Source organism: Mus caroli, unplaced genomic scaffold (genome assembly GCF_978045245.1).
Source record: "Mus caroli unplaced genomic scaffold, Mus_caroli_1 scaffold_14, whole genome shotgun sequence".
NCBI classification, from domain to species: Eukaryota; Metazoa; Chordata; class Mammalia; order Rodentia; family Muridae; genus Mus; species Mus caroli.
Window position 1 is genome coordinate 82,937,301 of NW_028227269.1, and position 12,299 is coordinate 82,949,599.

Here is a 12,299-nt window from a genome sequence, read left to right on the forward strand (position 1 = left end):
GCCCTTGGGTACCCAGAGAGGGGACCTGAGAACCACTGTGTGACTCCCGCTTTGGACTTTGCTCTGCCTTTTCACAGTGGTGTAGGGGCAGCACTCTTGAGCCATCTCAGGGGAGAAGCAGTGCTTGCTATGACAGCTTGTATTGTACACTGGCCTCAAATATCCTACGTAGATAAGGGTGACCTTGAACTCCTGATTCTCCTGCTTTCACCTTCCAAGTGCTTCCATGCCCGGTTTATGTGGTGTTATGGATCAAATCCAGGGCTTTGTGAATGTCAGACAAATGCTCTACTAACTGAGCTAAGCCTCAGTCTTCCCACACAAGTCTCTCTTAATTCCACACTAAACTAAACTATGTGTTCAGTTACATCTCTACATCCACATGCCACACGCAGCATCTGTTTCTGGGAGAAGATGCTAAGGTACGGACTTACACAACCTGCAAAGGGTCCCAGATGTACTTACCTGCTGTTTTCTGCACAAACGTGTAAACATGAATCCGAGTTCCAGTGCTGCCCGCATCAAACATAATTCCATAAAAGGTGCCGGCACTGACATTAATGGGGCACATGGAAGACAAGAAGACACCTTCAAACCAGGTCTGCTGTTCTCTGTAGAAGACAGTGCTGCCAACGCAGGCTATGATCAGCATGAAGACGGCCCCCCAGGAAGTGGCCATATTCTTCCCAAGCTGTGGACCTGAGGCTTTGTGGCTGAAGCAGTGCTGCTCACACTCCTGTGGAGGCTTCAGAAACAAAGATACGCAGGTATGTCGGCTGGCGTTTACGGTTAACCTATGTTAAACAAACAAACCGCCGACAAATAAACTCCTTATGGAAATCCTACCCGTCTCTGAGGTGTTCCTGATGTATTTCAAATAACCAGTACAACAGGCTAAGCCAGGGCAACACAGGCTGGGCCCCTCTTCTGAAAAGTATCTGATTCCAAGAGGAAACTGGAATTTAAAGGATATTTTCCCACACCTTGCTTTGAATTGTAGGGACTCAAAGGTGTGTATTGAGACAGGATCTATGTAACTCTAGCTGTCCTAGAACTCACTCTGTAGACCGGACTGACCACAAACCTACAGAGACCCACCTTCCTGCACCTCCCAAGGACTGGGATTAATGGTGTGCATCACCACACCTGGCCTAAGCAACTGTATTTTGAAATCTGCCCTCAGAAAAGAGGAAAACAGTGATGTGTTAGGTAATCATTTGCTTTGAATTTGTGTAAGGTGGAGGTTAGGTTACACATGCTGCTAGAAGCCTAGCATAAAGACATCTGACACAGTGGAACGAGCACAACTGTTCAGTCAGTCATGAGCACCAGCCTGGTGCTTTTCCTTAGCCTCTGAGCCTCCACAGCCTCATCTGTAACGTGAGAATATGAGCCAGTGTTCTGTTTTCTTTCCTATATGGTTTTCTGTTTTAAAATTATACGGTATTATTTAAAGATTTTTTTTTTTATAATATCATCTAATCTTTCTCTAGACTGACCTGGGGAATGGGAGGAGACAATGAATTTGTTGTTATTATTATTGTGATATTGTTATCAGTTATTATTATTATTGACATTTTAAAATATATAAGAAGCTGGGGGGGTTTCATCATAGTGCATCAAAGTCATTAAAGGAAGTTGTAAATGTTCTTAAAGTCTCTGATAAAGACCTCATTAGCAGAGCCAGAGAGATGACTCAGAAGTAGAGAGTATGCCCTGCTCTTACAGAGGACCTGAGTTCAGTTCCCAGCATGCACAGAGAGTAGTTTGTAACTGCCTATAATTCCAGATCCAGAGGATCTGACACCCTCATGCAAGTGCTCACCCACACACACACAATTAAAATAAAATAAATCTCAATTGAAGAAACCTAAAGTAGTAGCATTCAGTAGAATAATGGAACCAAGTCTACCTGGTTGCTTTAAACATTGGTTTTTTTTCCTAGCTAGACACTAAATAAAAAACAAAATGGGGGCTGTCGAGATGGCTCAGCAGGTAAGAGCACTGACTTCTCTTTCAAAGGTCCTGAGTTCAAATCCCAGCAACCACATAGTGGCTCACAACCACCCGTAATGAGATCTGGCGCCCTCTTTTGGTGTATCTAAAGTCAGCTACAGTGTACTTATGTATAATAATAAATAAATCTTTGGGTTGGTGCGAGCAGGGACTAAGCAAGCAGAGTTGACTGGAGAGAGCAGAGGTCCTAAAATTCAATTCCAAACAACCACATGAAGGCTCACAACCATCTCTAGAGTGTACTCACATACATAAAATATATAAATAAATAAATCTTTTTTAAAAAAGGGAAAAAGAAAAGAAAAAGAAAACCACAGGGAATGTTATTTGAGGATTTGTAGTTAACCTAACCTGTAATGAGCACTACCATCTGGTTGGTGGTTCCCAGTCATAAGCTGTGCTGTGTAGAGTAGGTTGTTTAGCAGCATCTCTGGTCTGCACTCACTAGACACCCATAGAGAGCTTCACTCCACCTCTGCCTAGTATGCCAAATGTGACAACCAAAAAATGACTCCAGACATTTCCAGCTATCTCCAGCTTTAGGCCATACGTTTTCCTGACAGCTCTCCTCCAACGGTTAAGTCTTGCTTAGTCGGCTGTTATGTATTTATTCCAAACAGTCTTCTGATCCCATTTTCATTTCTACATTTTCTGTGTTAAGTCACAACTGCTGGTTAATTCACAAGATGAGACCAGGGCTATTTTCCAGGCCCTCTATCTTTAGTAGATAACTTTAACAGAACACTTGGTATTTTTGGAGTATACAGGTCCATGATTACTCTCCCTTGTTAACAATTTAGGATTTGTTAAATCAAAATACTCCTCTCCACAGAAATGATACATTATATAAAGTAAGGCAAGTGGAAGTCAATTGCATTTGCAGTTTAAAACTATTTAAAAGAACTACAGTTATACTAACACACGGCAATGGCAGTTTGAATATCTATTGGAACACCAAGGTTCAACTCTATCCTGTGGCCAAGAATGAAAGATGCTGTGTAGGCAAAGAAACAATGGGGCTGTTAGTCCTCCAGAATCCCACACAGGGAAAACTGCATCCCCAGCAACCAGCCGCGGAAAGGGCAGCTGCCTGACCAGGTCTGTACTCACTCCTTAAGGCCCTCCCTTTGGCCGGTTCTTCTTTTACACCAAGCAGGCTGGTCATGCAGGTCAATTTAAAAAGCTGAAAACAGAAATGCGGTTTTCATAAGGTTTTTCTTATGTAGTCTTAGCTGGGCTTGAACTTGAAGAGCCCAACCTGCCTCCAAGTCCCACTGCTGTAATTAACAGCAGACACCACCATGCCTGGCTGTTTCAGATGTGGTCTAACCCTTGGTCCCTCTCTTCTCTCTGAGAGGCCCAGGCACCAGCCTTCTCAATGTGTCACTTAGCTCCTTCAGGGGTCACTCAGATTTGCTATATTACTGTAGGCTCCATAAACCAGTCCAGCGAACATCTCACTGAGTAAACATTTGTTCTCTTCCAGAAGAGATTAACAGGGGGTGACACACGCAGTATCTGTTTCCACGGAGTGAGAAACTACAGACTCACACTTGTGTGAGTAGAAAGTCAGGCAAAGGGTTGGCCAGAAAGCAAGTGTGCACACGAGATGCCCTCTGCCCTCAGGCCCTGCCTTCTAACACCACTGGGATCACCTGTTGCTTTAAGTTTGGTGATTTTGAAACTGGCATTAGAAGGGCTTGCCATGTGGGACTCACAGGAGGGCACTGCATTCCCTGTGACCCGCTTGCACAGCTTGCTCAGTCACATTTTAACAGCCTTTGCTCACATGCCACTTTCTAACTCAGCTGGCCCAATGCGCGCCCTTTATTGTTCCCCACACCGGTCTACCTCTATCTCCACGCTCCCCCTTTCTCCACTTCCATCCCCACGTGAGCTTCCCATCCACAGGGAGTTTTGAGTTTTGCCCCTGATGTACTTATTGCTAAAAGATGGATAATACACTCTGAAGAGTGCTGGATAAATACTCTGAAGAGATAAAATCGGACCTACAGCTCAGACTCTAGGTCCATTTAACACAGTTCAGAAGCTTGACTTTTTCCACAGGATTAATCACCCCACTCTGGAGGACACGACTCCACGAGCCAAGGACAGACTTTCTTCCCAAATGTGTAGATTACACAAAGGTTTCATTTGGTCCAATGGATCAGGCTTTATCTGCTACTCGAAATAATGCAGACCGTTGTTTCCTTTTTACAGACTGGGAAGAACACCACAATCTATTTAAGCCCACTCTTTTCAGAACTGCTCTCTTCAATAATCTCATGCTCATTCTCTTCTCTCACCACCACAGCCCCTTCAGTTGCTTTAAATCTTTGGTATCAGGTCTTGCATTCCCACCTCCTGCTCCAGTCTTTTCTGGTTTGTTTGTATTCTGCTACAGGCTCTAACTCAGATCCTCCAGCCTTGACCTCCTGAGTGTATCACGTTTGTTTACAACCAGACCAAACACTAGTCTCCGTGCCTAGCCTTCTAGAGCCTCACCTTTTGCTTATTCCTCAGTCCTCCATGCCCTGTAGAATAGGGGATCCTCCAATGCAGGAGGCCCCGGGCTCCCTCGGGTACTCACCAGCTCCTGCCAGCCTGTTTGCTGTGAGTGCCTGAGTTCACCAGGAACACCAGGGTTGCCTTTGCTCTTTGCTCCTGGTCCAGCCCAGGAGCAAACGAGCCTTGCTTCACGAATGAGTCACCCTGTGCTACTTTATAACCGAGGAGATTTTTGCTAACTCATTCTCTTCTTTATCTCTTACTCTTAACTTCTCCACCTTTTTTTCTGCATACATGATTGGTTCATTTACTTTTATAATTGCTAAATCCTAACCAACAGAATTATTGTCCATTGGGCAGAAGTTTCTTTCTGCCCTCCCCGCCATGAGACAGGGAGGGTTTCTCTGTGTAGTTCTGGCTGTCCTGGAGCTTTGTAGACCAAGCTGGTCTTGAACTCGGAAATCCTACTGTTCCTACCTCCCCAGTGCTGGGGATTAAAGGCATGCAGCACCAATAGCCCATAGGGTAGAAGTCCATTAAGAATTAAATTCTAGGGAGCTGGAGAGATGGCTCAGCAGTTAAAAGCACTGACTGCTCTTCCAGAGGTCTTGAGTTCAATTCCCAGCAACCACATGGTGGCTCACAACCATCTATAATAGTGATCCCATGCCCTCTCCTGGTGTGTCTGAAGACAGTGACAGGGTACTCACATACATGAAATGAGTAAGTACATTTTTTTAAATTAAATTAAATTCTAGAGGGGCTTGGTAGAACAGGCCTGTGGTCTGAGCATATGAGAGGCTGTGATATGAAGATTGCAAGTCTGAAATCACCCAGGGATAACAGTCAGTTCAAGGCCAGCATGAGCTCAAAAGGCCAGATTTTGTCTCAAAAAAATAAACAAACAAAAATAAGTACATAAAAAGAAATCCTTGACCAGGCAGTGGTGGTGCACGCCTTTAATCCCAGCACTTGGGAGGCAGAGGCAGGCGGATTTCTGAGTTTGAGGTCAGCCTGGTCTACAGAGTGAGTTCCAGGACAGCCTGGGCTACACAAAGAAACCCTGTCTCAAAAAAAAAAAAAAAATTCCTTGAATTTTGATTTTTTTTTTTTAAGATTTTGTTTTTTACTTATGTGTATGTGCCCACCTTGTTGTGTCTGCCATGTGTTTGTGGGTGCTCACAAAGGTCAAAAGAGGGCACTGTATGTGATGAAGCCGAGGTTCCAGATGGTCATGAACCACCACCACCTGGGTGCTGGAACCTACAAGAGCAAAAAGTGCTCTTAACCACTGAGCATCTCTCTGGTCCCTGGGCTTGTTTTTATATTAGATAGGTGGTGGAAAAGACAGTTTCCATTCCCAGACTGGACTCTAGAAAGCTGCGCATCAGTTTTTCAACTCAGTGTCTAATATGTCAGGCATCAGGCTAGAGTATAGATCTACAAAGGTCACCAGTTTTAGTGGGGAGACTCACCGTGAAAAATGGGTACACTAATGGCTACCATGTGTTGGGACAAGTTCTCTGGCAGAAATGTGTGCAAGGAGCCAGGAGGGGCGAGAGTTGGTGCTGTTAGAAGGGAAAGACGATGGGGGTAAGAGATGATTAGAGTTGGTTAGCAGGGGAAGGATGGGGGTCGGAGATGATGGGAGGCTTCTCAAAGGATGAAGGGCCAAGGCAGATCCTGAGTCAAAAGAAGACAGTCACCTGAAGAGGTGACTCATGGGAAATGAATGCCTAGAAAGTATGGGTGTTCCAGAATAAAGAAGACAAATGCGAGGAAGTAGTTCTGGAGACACTAACTCAGACTGTTCAAGGGGCAGGCATGCTTTTCCTGGTGACACCCTAAAGTAATTATTAAAGTCTCTCTATTCTCCCCCTAGGCAGATAGCAGTATTGATTACCTTGGATAAAAGGACAATATTTGCCAACAATTACAAAAACAGAATACGATAGGACACTAGAGAAGTCCACCTAAAGTTCTGAAAACAGTAACAGGGAAACCAGCCTACTGCTGATTCATCTGAGGCCACAGGAAAGCTGTCTTTAACAGGGTTAAACATTAAGCATAGGGGAAGTTTAAAATGCAACTCGGATAACAGTTTTGAATAATAAACTTAACTATGGCACTACATATGGCCAAGGCCACACTAAACCAAAGGGAGGTGGACCTAATAAGGTGAGTGTGAGAGAACTCAGCTGTAAACAAAGCCTCATCTGGGGTGGGACGGAACTAATGCCAAGGTCAGGGCCTCTGAAATCCTTGCTATCTGAAGCATTGGGCACAGGTAACACTCATTGACACCTTAGATACGGGCGAATGCACCCCAAACTGACTAAGGGAGCATGCAGTGGAGGCAGGGCAACCCCCCCCACACACATACACCCAAGGTCTCACTAGGATTCCATCTTTGTGAACTCCTGCTCAGCCTAGTCTACCAAGGAAGTTCCAGAGTTACACAAACACAAACAAAAAGGCAATAAAAAGAAGAAAAGTAGTAAAAATTTAATACTGTTTTTTAAAATCCCTTGAAGTTTTTTATTTTATGTTAATAATCTCATCATATTACTTAAGGGAAAGAATCCAACTTTTAAAACTACATGTTATACAATATTCTGCTCATTTTTATAAGCACAGCCGAATTAAAAATTTCAAATAAAAGTCAGGTACATTTCTGAAAGAGTAATAAATATGTAAGCACTATTTCTATTAGTAAATAATTGAACAATCTACTGTAACTAATACTCAGAGGAAAAATATAAGCAGAAAAGGAACTTACTTTACAGTACATACATAAAAATGTTTCTAACCATACAGTGGTAGATTAATAGTGTACAGAAGAGGTATTTGGTAGAAAGGGTTAAGATTGACAACCGACACAGCTTTGAAAAATCACAAAAACACTTGACCATATGTCATTTGAAGTATCAATAAAACTAATAAAAAGGCTTAATGAAAAATCAATTTTTATCAAAGCATCAGCAAGGAGTTATTTTAAAATCTGTGTAAATGGAAACAGCAGGAGCAAGCAGTCAGACTTTCTCTGTGTGGAGATTCATCTCACGCTGGGGGTCGGGGCAGGGAAGTCCTTCTGCCTCAAGGGCTCAGCCCAAACCTCACCACACTAGTCAGAGCACACCGCCATCAGTGAACCATAAGTTCTTTATGATCCTTCCTTCTTCATGCATTCCTCCAGCCCTCGAATCAAATCCTCTAACTCCCAGTAAAGGTCTAGAATCCATGTGCTGGTAGTTACAACAAATGTAAAGCTCTTTCCAACACTCAGATTCCTTCCTTCTGTATCTTATTCCTGTCAGAACAGCGTCAGACACAGACCACTACTGCCCATAAGGCTCATTCTGTACAATGAAACTGTGGCTTTATATCAAAATGAATCTGGAAGTACCAGCCTCCGTTCTCCATTGTTTGAGCCTGGCTGAGCTACAATAATTACCTTCTAGAGACAGCTGTTGCAATTGCTCCTCCCGCCCCAATCACAAGGTCTTTTCTCAGCCACGCATGAAAATCAGTCTTTTAGATAAGAATACACCATTAATTGGAGAGGGGTTTATACTGCCCCAATAAACAATTATAGTGAACATATGAGGTGATAAGCTATCTTATTTAGGCAGATTTCTGAGTTCTTAGTCAGTCTGGTCTACAGAGTGAGTTCCAGGACAGCTAAGGCTACACAGAGAAACCCTGTCTTGAAAAACCATAATAAAATAAAAGGCTTCATGAAAATAAAATTAACAATGTTTTCTTTTTTTCTTTTTTTTTTTTTTTTGGTTTTTTGAGACAACAATGTTTTCAGTGTAAAAATTTTAAGTAAAGCCCAGTAAAATCACAAATAACTAATGATTAAAGAGTTATGAAAACACCTGGAGAAAAGATTATGAGTACTATTAATTTTGATTCAAAATAATCCTGAACTGACATCTGACAATAATACAATCATTGAGAAAGAAAAAAAATCTTTTGGCAAAAGGTGGTCAAATTCAGGAATGACATAAAACAAACAATTCCTACCCAGAAGCCTCTGAAGTACAAATTCAGCATTAAGCTAGCTGAGGTGGTACCTACGTCTGGATAAATACTCTACTTACCAGGGTCATAGTGATCGCCTCTGCTTGAAGATTCAGGCAAGACACTCTTCATTCCTGTGTCAACCATGAACTGTGAGGATTGAACATAGAAAGTTAACAAGCCCCAGTCAACAAAACACTATATAGCTTATGTCTTAAAAGCATTTAACATTCCCAACAATGAGACAAAGCAAATTCATAAAACAAAGTATTTCCCTGAAACTTAACAGTAAAGCTACCCACCAGCAATCCCAGAAGGAAATGATAACAGATAAGGTTCTTCTGAAGAGGAACTTCCTACTGCATACTCTGTGCTATCAGTTGCTTCTTGTCAATAGCTGACTGAATAACAATACCCAGGTCTTTGGTGGAGAACAGTGTAGTTTCTAGAACTACTTCTACCAAAATGAAGTATCTTGGCCTTTCTCCAGTGATTACACATGGTGCTGGCAAGATGGCTCTGTGAATACGAGTACTTGCTATGCAAACCTGACAACCTGAGTTCAATTCCCAGAACCCAGAATGGAGAGAACAGACTTTATGCACACAACATATTCATACACACTCACCTGCCCACACACATATTTACACACACAGAGACTCGTGTAGAGAGTAAATTTACAAGTTTTAAAAATATATATTCATGTCTGACCATCTGGTACTGAGTAACCAATGGGAGGCTCTTCCCTGGGTAAGACTATTTCTCCCAATCTCAGCATCCCTTAGTTGCCTGTAGTGCTTGTCTAGGGTTGGGTAGGGGCCCTGTGAGATTTCTCCCTGCCATGTTAGCAAGTCTATTGGCCTCATCTTGATCATATACATATAAGTAAGTAACATAATATGGACTGAGCATGTTGCTTTTATTTGCTATATAAATATATAATATATGGTTACACATATAAGATATATATATATACATACACACACACACATATATATATATATATATATAATTAATTAATTAAAAATATATGCACTAACAGTTAAAGAAAAAGAAGCCACGAACCAGAAAGAGAAGGAGGGAGAGAGAGACAGAGAGACAGAGGGAGAAGATAAGTAAGTGCTAGGGGGATATGGGGACTGGTTACAGCTGAATGGAACAAAAAGAAGGGGTGAATGGATGTTTTGTATTTTAATTTTTTAAAAAATGGTTTTTGAGTAGGGTTGTGAAATATCAATAAATTTAGGTAGACCTTGAAAATTGATATATATTTACATCCTAAATTTTAATATAAAAAATTAATTTACAAAACATTCACAAAAGAGTGAAATGAGGCCAGGTGGTGGTGGCACACACCTTTATCCCAGCACTCAGAAGGCAGAGGCAGGGGATCTCAGAGAGTTTAAGGTCAGCCAGGTCTAAGGAGAATTCCAGTACAGCCAGGGCTATACACAGAGAAACACTGCCTCAAAGAAACCCAAATAAGCAAAAACAACAACAACAAAAGAGTTGAAATGATATAATTTTATTGTAATCTCAAAAACATGATTTATGTTTGATAAAATACAATTAACTGTAAGTACTTTAAAGCACGGTGCATAGCTAATGTGGCGGTGCGCACCTTTGATCCCAGCACTCCGGAGGCAGAGGCAGGCAGATGAGTTCAAGGCTAACCTGGTCTACACCTTGAGTACCAAGTAGGCCGAAGCTGTATACTAGATACTGCCTCAAAACAATAACAATAACAACAACAAACCTGCCACCTGGCTGTGGTGGCGCACGCCTTTAATCCCAGCATTTGGGAGGCAGAGGCAGGCTGATCTCTGTGATTTCCAGAACAGCCTGGTCTACAGAGAGAGCCAAGGCTACATGGAGGAATTCTGTTTTGGGAAAGGAAAAAAAAAAAAAAAGCACTATGCATAAGTTAAGAAGCAACGTTCCCAGGCTCCACATTTTTAATTGCAGCACTCGGAGGCAAAGGAAAGCAGATCTTTGAGAGTTCTAGCCCAGGAAAACACACATAGTGAGGCTGGATCTCAAAAGAGGGGGTGATGGTCTGGAGAGATGGCTCCGAGGTTAAGATCACTGGATGCTAGTCCAGAGGACCCAGGTTTGATTCTCAGCATTCATGTCGGCTCACAACCATCTCTAATTCAAGCTCCAATGACCTCTTCTGGCCTCCAGAGGCACTGCATGCACCTAGCACATAGATTTGCAGGCAGAAAGCCCATATATATATATAATAAAAATAAAGGTGAAAAAATAAAATAACAAAGACACTTTTATTTTAAGTCAAAATTTTATGTCTGAGATAATCTGTAGAAGTATATTCAAATGGTAAATGTGGGACTGGCTTTTATTTACAACCAATTTTTGTAAAATAAATAAAAAGTCTAAATATGCACACCTATGACAGAAAATGCCCCTACTCCCTTTTTGCTAGCTAGCAATAGGTGCTTTATAGATTGCTTCTCAGAGGTAATGTACATTATCTAAGGGAAGGTACATTATGTAGAGGTGAGTTCATGGCATGTCACCAGAAATATAGTCAAAATTGGCCATAGCTGTGCTAGCAGAAGGTTCAAACGGTTTCCAAGGTCTCTCATCAAATCTACTAGCTTACCCTAACCGCAAAATTTACAAACCACATAAACCACATAAACCACGCCCTCGGTGGGGGGTGATGAGGTGGGAAAAGAGAGGTTTAGAGGTCAAAGACATCACCTTACAGTTAGGGGCTTAGTAACTAAGGTCCCTAGAGAGAGGGGAGGAGTTCTAACAATGATGTTTCAAATAAATGTTAAATGAAATTTGAAACGGAGTGATAAAGCAGAACCGCGCTTCACTCCCAAGCCAAGGAAGCCACAATACCTGTCTTCCGTAATGACTCACTCACGCTCAGTGAATGAAGACATAATCACAGGGTTCCTCTTCTGAACCAACTAGAATCCTGGATGGAGTACTACTCCTCGGGAACCCGGGTGCGAGGCAAGTGCTTGCAACTTTATGCAACTTGCAGCAATGGGACTTCAGGCACTAGAGGATGTGGGCGATGTTAACTAACAGGAACCTGGCGGTCGGCTGGAGCCAAGCACCTGCCACCTAGATCCGGGGACCGACGATCCTCCCCCGCCACCCCGCTCCAGGCAGGGGAGCCCGAGTCTGAGCACCGGAGTCCGCCGACCCTCGGAGGCTGCCAGCCTCACTCAAGCCACCGCCCTCGGAAAAGTCAACTGCCTCCCTGAAAGCGTTTGGCCTGGGATGTCCCCGGGTGCGCTGTCCTCCAGAGAGCCCGCGAGACAGAAGCGAGGATGGAGGGGAGGTAAGCATGAGGCGGGCAGCGCGGGCGCCGCCGCCGCCGCCGAGACAGAAGCAGGGACGCGGGCAGGACCGCCACGGTGGCCGCGCCAGAGGCTTGGAAGATCCGCCCGCCCGACTGGAAGCGCTTCAAGCTTCACAGGCGCCGCTCGGACGCGCGCGGGGCGGTCGGAGAGCCGCCGGCCATGGAGCCTCAGGAGGCGCGAGACAAGTCTTGGGAGGCTAAGACGCCGCAGCCCCGCGCCCGACTCCCGCCCCTGCCGAGCTCCCGGCCTCCCGCCCGGCTCCAACCGGGGGAGCGCCGCCGAGGCTCGTGCACACTCACCGCGCGCGCCGCCCTGGCGCGGACGCCCGCCGCCTCGGAGCGATCTCCGCCCCGCCCCTCGCCGCGGTCACGTCACGCGCGTGCGCCCTCCGCGTGCCCTCAACGG

The 12,299-nt window shown here is 44.0% G+C and overlaps 1 protein-coding gene across 8 annotated transcripts in view; it reads right to left on the minus strand.

Moving 5' to 3' along the window:
• Entpd5 (ectonucleoside triphosphate diphosphohydrolase 5 (inactive)) overlaps positions 1-12,287 on the minus strand; it is a 33,903-nt gene extending 21,616 nt beyond the window's left edge. The window contains exons 1-4 of one of the 8 annotated variants that reach the window (XM_021178889.3): positions 12,194-12,287; positions 8,631-8,700; positions 3,127-3,199; positions 466-745 (exon numbers count right to left, since the gene is read on the minus strand). In XM_021178889.3, the coding sequence (XP_021034548.1) occupies positions 466-679 (214 nt within the window). In that variant the 5' untranslated portion in view covers positions 680-745; positions 3,127-3,199; positions 8,631-8,700; positions 12,194-12,287. Of the gene's footprint in view, positions 1-465; positions 795-3,126; positions 3,200-4,521; positions 4,747-8,630; positions 8,701-11,421; positions 12,126-12,193 lie in introns of those variants that run through there. The other 7 variants (XM_085830548.1, XM_085830546.1, XM_029484445.2 and 4 more) reach the window with 7 other exon arrangements.
• Between the last annotated feature and the right edge of the window lie 12 nt (positions 12,288-12,299).